Raw genomic sequence first — 14,344 nt, 5'->3', positions numbered from 1 at the left:
TGCTCGCCAAACTGGCCAGCGCAAGTGCTTCCTTGCACCGTTAGCGCTGAATTCCCACGCTGGCGGGTGGTAGCCCAAAGGCCGTTTTTAGATGGGGCACTGCAGTGCTGTGATTGCCGCTGTGGGGCTGAAATTCTGCTGGGCTGGCACATCCCGGCAAGTGGGTACCCAGGTCCCCGCAGGGACACGCGTGAGATTGCAGTGTCCCCTAGTGGAGCGTGGGCTGAAGGGAATGCACAAGGGGATTCTAGGACAGCAGTACTTGGATTTGTTTCTGCTAATGATTTCTACGAAAGGAGCCTATTTAAAGAAGCCATTATTTTAAATGGAGCAAGTATTTTCACCTAGCTGCCCGGCGAGGAAAGTGAAGGTCTGTAGCTACAGCAATACAAGCAGACCTGGGTTTCAGACTTTACTCAAGGGCAGGCCATATTCTCCTCCTCTCTATCTAGAATACTAGACTGGGGAATGAAGGCCATATTCTTCTGCTCTCTATCTAGAATACTAGACTGGGGAATGAAATAAAGATGGGTCTTTAAGACAGGAAGATGGTGAAGTCATATGAGAAACTCAAAAGTTAGAAGATGCTGCACAGATGTCTAAGAAATAAGAAAACAATGTCAGTATAATTAAAAAATATTTCCTGATTTAAAGCCTCCCCCACCCTGGATGTGAAAAGGAATCCCTGGTATTCTTTGTACATTCAACCACAAGATTGTCTGTCTCGAGCTCTCTCATGGTTCAGCCTAAATGCTGCCTTGATATAATCTCTTCCATTTGGTTCGTATGATCTGAGGAGCTTCACAGTGTGTACAGGCAGACCACTGCTCAAAAGTCTACATGTCACAGACTGCCAAGGTGATTCTCAAATTGGGGAATGTTCCCCTACGCGATATGTTCAAGGGGAGATATCTGCCGTGTACCTTGGAAAGAGAAGCCTACCAGCAAGGGCTGAATGGGGATTCTGAGTGGGGGGGAAGTGACTTGGAGAGAGAAAAAGGGGAAGTATGGAAAACATCTGAAAGGGGCATCAGAAAAAGTCCATTTGTTCAGCTTTTCCCCTTTACAACATTCTTATTCCTCTATGTATATACATATACACTGGTAGATGACGGATTCCTGCCCTCTTAATGCCTGCATTTTAAAAGAAAAAGGCGTTATCCTTTTAAAAAGTCATTTTTATTCTAAAGCATAAGTCAAATTTATGTCACATGCCAATTTACAGGTGGTGACCTTGTTTCATGCAGCACCAAATGGTTTCATTTTCTAAGCTGTTTTCTAATCCTGTGGTCTGTGACTTTTTGAGTGTCTCTTTCTAGATATCTGATTTCTACGACACCGATTTTATCTGGAGATATAGATGCTAACTGTGGCATAAGGTCAGACTAGCATGAAATGCAAACCTTGAAGCAATCGAAATTTCATGCTAGTCATGAAAGTGTGGGCGTCGACGTGTCAAAAAATCACTACAAAAGTTTCCATAAAGCCACAGAAAAAATAAGCTGATTTTACTGAACAGTGTTCTTGCTCTTTGGGGTATGCTTTGTGTTCATGGCACGGGTCATGTAGATATGTGTATGCAACCAGGAATGTTTCTTTCTTCTGCTTCAGAATACAAACCCCGATTTGTTCACACTCGCCAAACCCGGTCCTTGTCTGTGGAATTTGAAGGTGAAATATATGACATAAATTTGGAAGAGGAAGAACTGCAGGTGTTAAAGACCAAAAGTGTCACCAAGCGTCACAATGCTGAAAATGAGGGAGAAGCAGAGGGAATTGATGGTGCTCCTGGTGACGCAATGATCGCTGACAGCTCTGATGCCATAGGTCAACCCAACTCTGTCAGAGTGACACACAAGTATGATTGCTTTTTCTGTTGTTTTGTTTCTTAAAATGAAATCTTCATTTTCTAATTGTATTCTCCCTCTTTCCATTTTTTACAATTTTATGGTTACGATATTTAAGAACTTAAAAATGTCATCATAGATTTTAGACAAACCTGAGTTGCTCTTGTTAGTAGGTGGAATCATTTAACTCTGGTTTGTGTGTTTTAAAGGGAGGCATCTAGTTTAGGTTTTATTTCTGAGGAGGAGTAGGCATCTCTAGAGGGAGATTCATCCGCCGTATCGAAATGTGCGTCTTATGATCGGTTAATCACCCTGTGAAGCTGGCACTCCTGCTGCTCTTTATAAAGTGTAGGTTAGCAGCTTAGCATAGAGGCCTACATTTGAGAGGACTGAAATCCCACTCCAGATGAGGACAGATTAGATCAGTTACATCATCTTTCTTGATGCTTAGCTGTTTGCAGCCAATAACATTAGCTAAGATACATTAGTCCTGTTTACCCCTGAAGAGACCCGCAATCATTTTTCCATCCTGGAAGATGCTTCGTTTTCAATTTTTAGCCCTATGCCAAATCTGAATGAAAAGGCAAAAAATCTGAAAACATTTTTTAGCTTAAAAATTGATCTGAAAAGCCAGGCAGACGCAAACAACAAAAATCTTCTATTTTATCCTTTTTATTGTGTTTAAAATATAAATAGCATTTCTCTCTTTTTTTTCTTTTTTTTTCTAAACATCAAGGAAACATAAAATTTAATTATGAATAAGTAAAAATCATCCTTTTTTTACATTGATAATTTCCAACTATGGCATTAATAAAGCCATGAATAGCTTTCTGCAAAAGTTATTGTTTCTCCATAAAGTGTTTTGACTTCTACTGAATACCCTATTGTTTTCAGAATTCTTTGAGGGAAGAAAAAAACATAATGGGATAACAGGGGAAGAGATAAGCATCTAAATCTTCCTTTCTGCTATTCTTTTCAAAAATTCAAAGAAGGGTTCTGATGAAGCAGGACCCAAGAAAGGTTGTGTCTATAAAGTTGGAGTATTTCTGTAATTAAGGAATTTCTGTTTGTCAGCGTGGAGTCTTTGAAAGCCCAGCCTGTAGTCTGCTGAATTTTCTATCTCAGTCCACCTCCTTGACCTTCCATGTGCTTTTTTGTCTCTTGGTAGAGCTATTTTTTCAAACACTGGCATGAATGTTTTTGTCATTGCATCACTTTTTAACTTGAGTGTTCTGTTGGCTTTTTTTTAACCACTTTTTAGACTCTTTGCTCTAACTTTGCTTCTTATTGATCTTTACTGACTATATTCATCTTTAGCCCATTGACCGTATGTTGTCTTCCTGACTATTTTGCATACTCAGAAGATGAGTCACATTCATGTGGCAAGAAGAATATATTTCTCAGCAGCCGGTGGTTAAATAAGCAATGGCACCTTTGGTTAAGAAGCTTCAAATTCTGAACAGATTTTTATTTCTGTTTCGATTCCCTTTCTGACTGGATTAAGAATCTCCAAGATGGCTGTGCCATTGCATTTTTGCTTAGCAGGCACAGAGAATCTGTCATGGATGAGGATTTTTTTATAATTTTTCAGAGAAAACAGATTGAAGCAATTACTAATATTATTAAGTCAATGTAAGAAGACCTTGTAGAGTTTATTTATTTCTTAACAGAGTATAACAATTGATTAGGAATGTTGGAAGAAAGAGAAGAAATGGGTAGGCAATTGGGAAACCACTGACCTCCTTTTCCTATTTGTTAAATTCGTGTCTACAGATGTTTTATTCTTCCAAATGACACTATTCATTGTGAGAGGGAGCTGTACCAATCTGCCAGAGCCTGGAAGGACCACAAGGCTTACATTGATAAGGAGGTAAGAGGTATTGTAAAATCTGAGTGACGTCTTTGCGCTGCTACCATTTCAAAGAATAATTCTGACCTGGAAATATCCTCTGCAGATTGAAGCTCTCCAAGACAAAATTAAGAATTTGAGGGAAGTTAGAGGACATCTGAAAAGAAGGAAACCCGAAGAATGTGACTGTAGTAAACAGAGGTAAGAGACATGGCATTCCACACTGAAAGCTCCTTACACGTTTTCCAAGTTTTTTGAGATGGAAGAGAAAAAACGTAAGCTTTATTGATATTTATAACCGCTGCAGGTACTCATTGTAGTTAGATTACTTTTACGTGTAGAAACTACTGTGAATCAAAAGAAGATAAATGTAAATATTTTAAGATTAAATATGTTTGTATTCCACTAACATATTTGAACCCAGCTGTAGTTTCACTATATTCTAGCATAGTATCGCTCACACAGATATAACTTCTTTAAATGAAGTGAAAATCCTAAGTGTAGGATTAAAGGAGTGTGTAGTCCTTTAAGAAAATGTCAAACATTATATGTTTCTGGTTTGGTTTTGTGTTGAAAATGGTTTCATGACTTGATAATTCCTAATAATTTTCTCTGTAGCTATTACAACAAAGAGAAAGGGGTAAAGGCCCAAGAGAAACTCAAGAGCCATCTTCACCCCTTCAAGTAAGATTATCATCCTCTCGGTCTCTCAGCTGGCTGTCTGGTGACTGGAGAAATATAATTTTGGGGGTTCTGGGGTTTTTTGTGAAGAGGGGATAGGGAAGAGTTGAGGGAAGAAAAAGGTCACATATAGCAAACTCTCACAAGAAACATTCAGTAGTTTTGGACAGACTTGGTAAAGTTTATGGATAATACTTTTTAAATCTATGGATAATATTGTTAAAACCTATTGATGTAAAATGGATGAAATGAATAATTTCAGAAGCTGATTGACCTCATGATTGCTAAAAAGATCCCATTAAACCTAAAGGCCACAGTGCATCATTTCTCATGCTTACTGAAGAGAACACCTTGTCATAACAGCTGGGGTGGAAGCTGAGCTAGAAGAGGGGTGTATTCTCATCTTCTCATCTTTAAAAAAGCCAGAAAGATGTAAAAACTGTGAATGCTGTTGTTAACCAAATAGAGACTGTTCTCTGTCAGCCGTGCCCAACTTTCTGTCTGAACAGAGAAGCAGCACAAGAAGTGGATGGCAAACTGCAGCTGTTCAAAGAGAACCGCAGACGGAAGAAGGAAAGGAAGGGGAAAAAGCGCCAGAAGAAAGGAGACGAGTGTAGCCTTCCTGGACTGACGTGTTTTACCCATGACAACAACCACTGGCAAACAGCACCATTCTGGAACTGTAAGTCTTACCTCCGGGTGCAGAGGTGATCTAAGTTATCCTCTGCTGTGTTACAGAGCCTCCACTTCATGCAATCAGAGCGTTATTTTAAAGAACTGGCACTTAGTGCTGCCATTTTGCTGCCATTTTGCTGAAAAATGTCACTTGAGCATGCTTGTAATTGTTGCATTACTTATTCATATGGCAGAGGTTTGATGCTAAACACTGCAGAAACAAAAAGGAAAGTTGGCCTCTAAAACACGGACTTCCATAACCAGCCACTGAGATTTTTGTCATCTTTTGGAGATCAAGATGACCAAATATTTCACAGGAATTTTAATTTGGTTTCTGGTTTTTAATAATTACCTTATTCTTCCAATTGTCAGAAATCCTTTTTGGGGCTTGACCTTTAATATTGTCACAAATTTCAGCACATAAAAGGTCCACTTTAATTTTTCATGTTGATTTCAGAGTGTATCATAAACAACTTACCTTATCCTGAAGAAAAATATAGATATTATCCCTTATGAATTCTTCCCATTATTCACATTGGTTTATATTCTAAAAGAACTTAAAAATCACAACTGTGGAATGCTCACCTGGTGCTTAAGAACAAAATATTAGAGCTAGAAAATATTATAAGTTCCTTTAAACTTCAGGGTACATAGATAATAATCTTATTGAGGCATCCTTCAACATTTCTTGGTATTCAGCATTAACAAAATAATACCTTCCCCATCTTTGGTGATGTCAGAAGAAAAGTAACTGAAAACTTTACTTTCAAAAACTTCAAGGTCAAATGATGATGAAGTTACAACATATTTGACTCTACACGGAAAATTTGCTGACAACAATTTTTCATCTGGAGAAAGAATTGTCTCCTAGTGATAATCTGTTCTAATTGCATTAGGGCTCCTGCTAATATGCTTTTTACATTTTAAGATGTTCCTAAAGCAGTCATGTGCATGATTTTTTTTTTTAAAGACAACAGTTACATCGGCTTATTACTTTTTAACTGTGGAGTAACAAACAGTTATGAAAAGCATTCTCATATTGCTGTGCGTTCTGGCAATGCTCCAGCAACAGTCATGGGGTAAAAAAATGTCCCTTTGACACAGTCCATAACTTAAAGAGGAGCTAATGTATAGATTCACATTTCACAGATAAAAAGGTCCAATATCTTTACTATTTTTATGAAGTTTGTTCAAAACAGTATCACCATTGTAGCTAGTCACAGCGCTAATAACAAATTTAAATAAATCTAAATAAGCCTGTAAGGCAATATGAATATTTAATTTTTGGAATTAAAGAGACATTCTTCTACAGTAACACTTTGTTAGCAGTTTGTTTGAAAATTAAGAGACATGCCTTTCTTACAGGCTTTTCCACTGGCAGAACAAGATTATAGACCAGATATACTGAGGCCTCCTTTATGGCTGCCCCCATCGCTGTGACACCTGGGTCCAGGTGTCTTCAACCTGGAGTAGAAGCCTCCTCTAGGTTTCCCCAGGTTGAATAGTGAAATCAAGATGTAATCCAGTTACACTGCTTGGGATTGTCCTTCAAGGGCCTGAGTGCTTCGATTTCCCCCTTATATCTGTATCAAATAAATGAAAATGAGGGATCGCAGTTCAAAATAATAGTTAAGCGGAAAACTCAAGCCAGTAAGGGAGAGCTGCTGAAAATGAGGCATAGGATTATCCGTTGGTCTTCCTTCCCACCTTGCTTCTTCCATCTTTCCTGCATTCAAGGTGCCAGGCAAGCTGCCCACTTGCAAACCCATCTCTTCATGGCCTAAACTCTCTCATCTGCCTCGTGCTTTCGCGGCTGCTGTATCATTTCCATCTCACTTGTGATACCAACTAGCCATTTGACCTTCCTCTTCAGTGCTTACAGTTCTGTAATTTTCTGTTCTACTTGCACCTCAGAGGCTCTACTAGGCTAAGGTTACTCACTTTTGGTGGAAACAGTATCCTTATATATAGTTAGCAGTTCCAAGGAATCCTGTATGCAAAGATTAAGGATCAGGATTTGTGTTGGTTTTTGTAAAGTCTGAATTCTGCTCAGTCCCAATAAACCATATATAACTCAGAAAGGAATATGCCTCATTAATTATAGAATTCACTATCTTCTGCTTTCACTGACCGTATGTTTGTGAGAATTATGTTAGCAACATTTATTCTGTTTTAGATGAGAATCTAAGGTTACTCAAATAGAAGATCTTTTGAAAATTTATCCAGAATTTAAGTACATGAAAACCTATAGAAGTTTCCCTAGCAGAGGAAACAAGCATATTACTTTTCATGGAAAACTAATAACGTGTTTCTTTAATTACAGTGGGCTCTTTCTGTGCCTGCACAAGCTCGAATAACAACACTTACTGGTGTTTGCGAACAGTTAATGACACCCACAATTTTCTCTTTTGTGAGTTTGCGACTGGCTTCTTGGAATATTTTGATATGAACACTGATCCCTATCAGGTAAATCCCTTTCCCTGTTACAAAATGTTGTTCACCAGACATCTCTAGGGTTTTTTATTTCTGTTAACTGGTATTCTTCCCCTCCATTCCTCTTTTTCCCAGCTGACAAATACAGTACACACAGTGGAAAGAGGCATTTTGAATCAATTACACATACAGCTAATGGAACTGCGAAGTTGTCAAGGCTATAAGCAGTGCAATCCGAGGCCGAAGGGACTTGAAACAGGTACAAGAAAAATAGAAGTGTTTATTTCCATTTTATTCGGGTTTTTTTTTGTCTGCTCAAGTACTAATTGTATCCATGAATTGTCGCTCTCCTAAGCATTGTTCTGAATAGTTTGGAATGATCCACACACACCATCCTGCCCAACCGCGTGACCGGGAAGCTTCTTTGCACGTTCGCACAGCCTGTTCTAGACAGATATTGATTGCAAACTATAAAATTTGACAGAAATGCTGCAGGGAGGTTATCAAGTTATTTGAGCTAATCAATAACAAGCGTATGGAGATCTTCATAGTCATAACTCTTCTCTCTGTTGCAAGGTTTATTCGGTTCGTTTTTGCCTCCCAGTAGCAGGTGAGGTATTAAATCCTGTGTTTAGACCAATTGCTGTCTGTCTCTGTGAAGAACCTCAGGCTCTACAGCACAACTAAGACTTAATTTTGCAAACTTCTAATCAACAGTAGTCCCCTCTGGTTTTGAGGAAAGCAAAATTTCTTTACAAGAGTCTCTGACTACAAAAATAGCTGGTATTTATACTTCATTACTTTGGAATTCATTGTACTTAAATTTGGTTGATTGAATACTGTGGGTTTTTTTACAGGACTATTTCCTTCTACATATTTTGGGTTGTTGCATCTTTGTATCTCTTTCTTCACCTACAAATGTTTCTCTTTTTTACAATATCTAATTGTTTGGGGGTTTTATTGTTTTTGAAAACCTGTGGTTTTTCAGTTCTTTTATATAAAACTTCCAGGAAATCTTTGTTGGACTGCAGCTCTGCCTTTATTTAACACAGTACATTTCTTTTTAGGAATTAGATGCTGTGCATGGAAAACTACATTGTGAATGGTTTTACAAGTTCTAAACACTAACAAAAGTTACTCTTGTATTTTCCTATATCAGGAAATAAAGATGGAGGAAGCTATGATCCACACAGGTATCCACACTTTTTTATTCTCCTCAGCAGCTTCTTTCCAAATAATTGCATGACTCCAGTCCATTTCAACTAATGTCTGTATCCTGCCATGTTGCCCACAGCACAGCTTTGATGCATGCATTTTCTAACTACTCTACACTGAACTTGGCCATTATTTTTTAGATCTACCATTCTGCATTTAACGTAGCTCATTGTCGTAGCAAGACTTCATACAGCTCATATTCCATGCCTGTATTTCTTAGATGTTTACACAGGGAAAACGACACAAAAAGAATCACCTCTTTTGGGTTGTTTTCCTGTGCTGGGTTGATTTTGAATGGGTTGGGGTGTTTTTCTGGTTTCATTTAGGAAGTCTGTACAGCTGCTTTTTAAACGTACACCAAATGTGCTTAAAAAGCCTTCCGAGGTATATGTATCCAAAGAGCCTAATCAAACCTATGAAAGCAAAGTAAAATCTTCTCACTGGCTTTAGGAAATGTTGGCAGATGCCACTTTAAGCAAAAGCAGTGCTCAATGTGAGCAGCACGTGCTCAGAAGCCAGCAGGAGACCGGTCAATAGAAGTATGGCAGAAAGATGAGGCTCCTTTGGGTAAGGGGGGACACGATGCTTTCAGACCAGGTCACACACTCATGAAACAAAATTTCTTAAAAAGATTGCAACATTTGAACTGAGGAAGGGCACCAGGTGAGGGGTTTTTATACCTAATGCTTTCACCTGAGGAATACATGAAAGACTGATGTTTGCAAGTATATTTATCTGTTTGCAAGTACACTTATTGTATCTACATGTTTATGATGCAGAGCCCAGTTCCTCCTGGTGGAGGAACCAGACAAACATAAAGCAAAAGCCAGAAGGGACTGAAAAACCTCAGGTCATGACAGTACTGCACTTGCTGTTCATTGAGCAATACCTGTACTCACGGTAAAAAACAGATTAAAGTCTGTCAAGTGTCATGTTAGACTTGATACCTCTTCATGGTATATCAGTTTTGTATATTTTCTTCTCCATGAGCTTTGGTGGATTAAATCCTGATATACAGTATTTACCTGAGTTGTAAACTGGGCCCAAGGAGTATACAAGTCTACATAAAACTTTTTTTCACAGGGCTTTCTGAAAAGAACTTTGTCACTAGCTCCCAGCAGCCAGAGAGCAATTAAAATAACGTATTTCGATGTTTTATAGATCTCCAATTTAAGCAGCTAATTTTTCCTTGCAGCCAATTTTGTATTTTCTCACTTGAGTAATTTTGGGATCTAGGCAAATGATAATTTTTGTTTGGTTATATCCCAGTTGTTTGCATTGCTCATTATAGCCTGGTGGGAACTGGTTACTACAATGATAGAAAGTAATCCCTGTAATTACGCTTTTAAGTCTTTCATTAGAAGATGTCCTTGTAAGCATTCCTCATTGAACTACAGATCTAACAGAAATAGCATTTTTTAACTGTGGGACTGCATGAATAGTAGTGCACACAGGATTAATCTTTAAATTATATCTTCCTACAGTGTTTAGTAATGAAAACATTTTAACTTCTGATACCAAATCAATAACATTATGGTAGTGGGATAAATAGCAGATATAGTATAACACAAGTGATAATGCTCTGTGCCAATATGTTCCAGCCACCCAGTTTCTCAATATAGAAAGGTGCCTGGGTTCAACATTTTGGTTCAAGCCCCATCTTGGTGTAAACAGGTTTTCTTTTCTAAACCAAAAAAAAAATCTTAAATGAGCAAAAAACATTTATCAGGAATCATTAAAATGATCTCTTAGAGGATCCTTTTCTTGATGCCTGCAGAGAAACCAGAGAAATAAGAAAGGGAAAGTCTTATGCGGCTAAGTCATCTGAACTACTTCTTAGGCTTCCTTCAGATGTTGTAGTTCATCCACTCAGACCTGTTTCCAGTTCAAAATGTCTCAAGTTAGTACAGCACTACAGGTGTTACAAGTACAATATTGAGACACCAGACCTGGATGGCAACAGATAGTATAGTGCTGTTTGCCTAGCACATAAGGAGAGAGCTTCAACAGGGAAGAACTCGTGTCACCTGTGTCCTTTGATGGAGGGAACAACGCTGCATACATGGTTGATAACAGAATGTGGGAATCGCACGCTCCTCTCTCCTCTCCTGCTTCTCTGAGGTTTTTCAAAGCCACCAAGGGGATGATTGTACCTACTTGGTTTTACTCTCAGTGGAGATATATCCAGGTCCCTTATTAGTTTTGAGAAAACGCAGCCGTGGATGGCATCATGGGACTCTGTGGTATGATAATTGGAGAGTGAAACTTCGCTGATGCTTGATTTTTAAAAATGGGAATATGTTTTACTGTGAACAGTTAGCAACAATTTTTCTCTCTTTTGGGTCTGTGACATAGCTGAGACATTCCAAAATACTGATCGAGGAAACCACTGCCACGCTGTGCTTCAAATGCAACTCATCTGCATTTTCCCGTTTCACACCTATTTGTAATGAGATTTCTTACAGGGGAAAACGTTTTCTTTCCTCTCTTCTTCCCCCTGTATGCTTTGATTTCAGTGGCAAACTTTTCATGCTTACTGCTAAGTTCTGGAATTAATCTGTGAGGTGACTCCCTCAGTCAACCAACATACAGCCAGCCCCAGGACCTTAAGACTTCGCTTTCCTATTTGTTTAATGCAAGTTACCTCTGTCCCACGCGTTTAAGCAAGTTATTTTTTTCTTCTTGTTGTGAAGATGATGGAACAATTCTCAGTGCCTTCCCAGCCGTGAAACTCCTCTGAGATTGCAGAAACAGTGACACATTTAGAAGGGAAAATATAGATCCAGCATGAAGGATCATGTAGCTCTGACATTCTTTGAGCTATTTTCATAGCATTATAGAAACATAGAATCATTTAGGTTGGAAAAGACCTTTAAGATCATCAAGTCCAACAGTTAACCTAACCCTGCCATCCCACCACTAAACCATGTCCCTAAGTACCACGTCTACCCATCTTTTAAACACCTCCAGGGATGGGGACTCCACCACTTCCCTGGGCAGCCTCTTCCAATGCATGACAACGCTTTCAGTGAAGAAATTTTTCCTAATAGCCAATCTAAACCTCCCCTGGGGCAACTTGAGGCCATTTCCTCTTGTCCTATTGCTTGTTACTTGGGAGAAGAGACCAACACCCACCTCACTACAGCCTCCTTTTAGGGAGTTGTAGAGGGCGATAAGGTCTCCCCTCAGCCTCCTCTTCTCCAGGCTGAACAACCCCAGTTCCCTCAGCCACTCCTCATCAGACTTGTGCTCCAGGCCCCCGTCACCAGCTTCATTGCCCTTCCCTGGACGCGTTCCAGCAACACACCATCTTTCTTGTAGTGAGGGGCCCAAAACTGAACACAGTATTTGAGGTGGGGCCTCACCAGTGCCGAGAATAGGGGCACAATCACTTCCCTGTGATCTGTGTTGCTGTAGGACTACAGCAGACTCCTTGCTGATTTTACTTCTCTGTGGCACAGCCCCGTTGCCCTGCTGCTGAGGCTGATGAGAAAACCTGCTCCTCTTCGCTGGTCCCCAGACCTCCCTGCTGCCCACCCTGCCACCCCAGCTCTCCCAGCTCCACCCCCTGTTCCACTGCCCAGGGCAGGCCGGAGAGGCTCCTCTGGGCACAAAGGCACCTTTCTGGCCCTTGCTTTTCCCTCCATTACCCCAGTCCATCCCCAAACCTGTAACTGGTCAAACAGCAGCACTCCAGTTTCAGTTTCCGCCATCACATACCAAACCACTTTGGCCACTGACTGTTCCTACAGTAGTTTGTTTTCCTATACAGGCTCTGATTTGTCAAAGAAAAAAAAAAGAAACTATCAGTACAAATAATAACTGAGCAAAGTCTAAATATTGTTGCATTTGTAGTGTGGTTAATACCTTAGACTGTTTTGTAACTAAATTCCTCAAAAATGCATCCCTTCCCATGATGTTTTCTAGGGCCCGTTATGCCTCTAAGCACTGGAACAGCAAGACTGCTTTCTTGAAACCTCTGCAATACTTAATTTTTCTTTGTTTCAGGAAACAGATTATGCATAATTTTACTGATGAAGATGGCTCTCATGCAGCCATGCCATAATTTCATTTCTCTTGTCTACTTCAGGAAAAGAAAGAAGGAAGACGCTCTATCACAGCTGTCCAACCAAATCCAAAAAGCTTGTGTTGCTTCCTGTAACAGGGAGTTTGCCAAGTGTTTGCAAAAAAAAAATATTTCTGGAACTTGCTTTAAAAAAAATAAGATATTTAAACCTTATGTTGTAAAATATTTACAGCTGTTGTATTAAGTGAAGAAATATCAATTAAGATCAAAGATTCAGGTGTTTCCAAGTAAGGAAAGTGGTCTCCCTTTGGTGCAGAATAAGGCCTCTCATCATTAGAAAATCTCAAGGTTTTTTCTGACCCTAATGGTATTTTTCTGACTTTCCATATGGTGGACTAAATATTGGATAAATTCTTTCCAATGTGAACTCCCAAGCTAGTAAAGAAGCAAAGAATATAGGCTATGATAGATGCAAGCTGTACCCTCTGTTTTACTTGCACAACAAGAAGGGCCAAGTTAAAATGTGAACAAATTAATGGAGATGCCAAGAACCCACTGTAGGGGCGAAGGGTTCAATACAGGCACATATCTGCCCTCAGTTCACACTGCTGGACTATAGCCACTTGAGCTTTCAAGGTAATTACTACTAGCCAACCTGCCTGTACAATTTTCAGAAAGAGAGTAAGCCATCTCAGTGAACTGGTTGCTAAATATTCCCTACAACATCATTTGTAAGGACGACTTTGTCACTTCCCCCGACAAGCTTTTGCATTCCCTGATTTGTTTTTCCTTGTAGTCCACTTTGTTGATAACATCTTTGAACTGAACACAGTCTGCATGGTGAATTAAATGAAATAGTGGTGTTCGGTGTTAGTTGTCAATATAAAATTTCACACTACCTTTGATAATCTGGGTGACTATAGTCACCATCGTGACTTTTAAAAATCTGTTGGAAATGGGCTTCCTTCATGTCTTTGCTCTTTCTGGCTGTGATCAATACAAAATGCAGCTCCAATGCGACTTACAGACTCATGTTTGCCTTCTACTCAAACTTAATATTTGATAAAGCTCTTAGACATTTTCTCTGAATGCTTTCTTTTTAACAGAAAAGAAAGAAAACCTTTAGGAGGTTCTATATCTACACGATTTTACAGAGTGGTGCAGTCCTATAAATTAATTCACACCAAGTTTTTCCAGCTTTTATTTCTCCTAATTGCTCCATGTAAATTAAAAGGAATGCTTACTAAGTAAATAAAATACTACCTTTGGCTGTCCTTTATTAAATAAAATGTGTCTGGTTGGTTTGTAGATCATATGTCTCAAGCCACCCAGACATCTAATTGCTGTGGGTGGTGTTGAAGTTCAGGTCACTAATGGCTTTCAGAGTTAGTCCCATCTTTTATACTTAACCATTCTTGATTTATTCCATATTTTGGTGGAGCGTTCAGGAAAGGCAAGTGGATTCTTTGGGTAGAGAAGCACCTTTCCTGCCTTGAAATATCAGAGGAAAGATTTATCTCTGACTGTCATCACAAAGCCCCATTAGACCCGATTTTGCTCTTTTTTTACTCAGTCTGAGGATGTAGCAGAAGACAGGGAGTTTCTTGCTGGTTCAGC

General features: G+C 39.3%; 1 protein-coding gene across 1 annotated transcript in view; it reads left to right on the top strand.

Annotated features, from left to right (window-relative positions):
- SULF1 (sulfatase 1) overlaps positions 1-14,344 on the top strand; it is a 63,005-nt gene that overhangs the window by 48,381 nt on the left and 280 nt on the right. The window contains exons 11-18 of the mRNA XM_035890109.1: positions 1,612-1,858; positions 3,621-3,717; positions 3,803-3,897; positions 4,315-4,380; positions 4,887-5,059; positions 7,376-7,518; positions 7,621-7,744; positions 8,645-8,678. Coding sequence (XP_035746002.1) covers positions 1,612-1,858; positions 3,621-3,717; positions 3,803-3,897; positions 4,315-4,380; positions 4,887-5,059; positions 7,376-7,518; positions 7,621-7,744; positions 8,645-8,678 — 979 coding nt within the window. The remainder of the gene's footprint in view (positions 1-1,611; positions 1,859-3,620; positions 3,718-3,802; positions 3,898-4,314; positions 4,381-4,886; positions 5,060-7,375; positions 7,519-7,620; positions 7,745-8,644; positions 8,679-14,344) is intronic.

The sequence above is a fragment of the Egretta garzetta genome, unplaced genomic scaffold (assembly GCF_000687185.1).
Source record: "Egretta garzetta isolate BGI_Z169 unplaced genomic scaffold, ASM68718v1 scaffold251, whole genome shotgun sequence".
NCBI classification, from domain to species: domain Eukaryota; kingdom Metazoa; phylum Chordata; class Aves; order Pelecaniformes; family Ardeidae; genus Egretta; species Egretta garzetta.
This window is presented reverse-complemented; position numbering and strand designations above follow the sequence as displayed.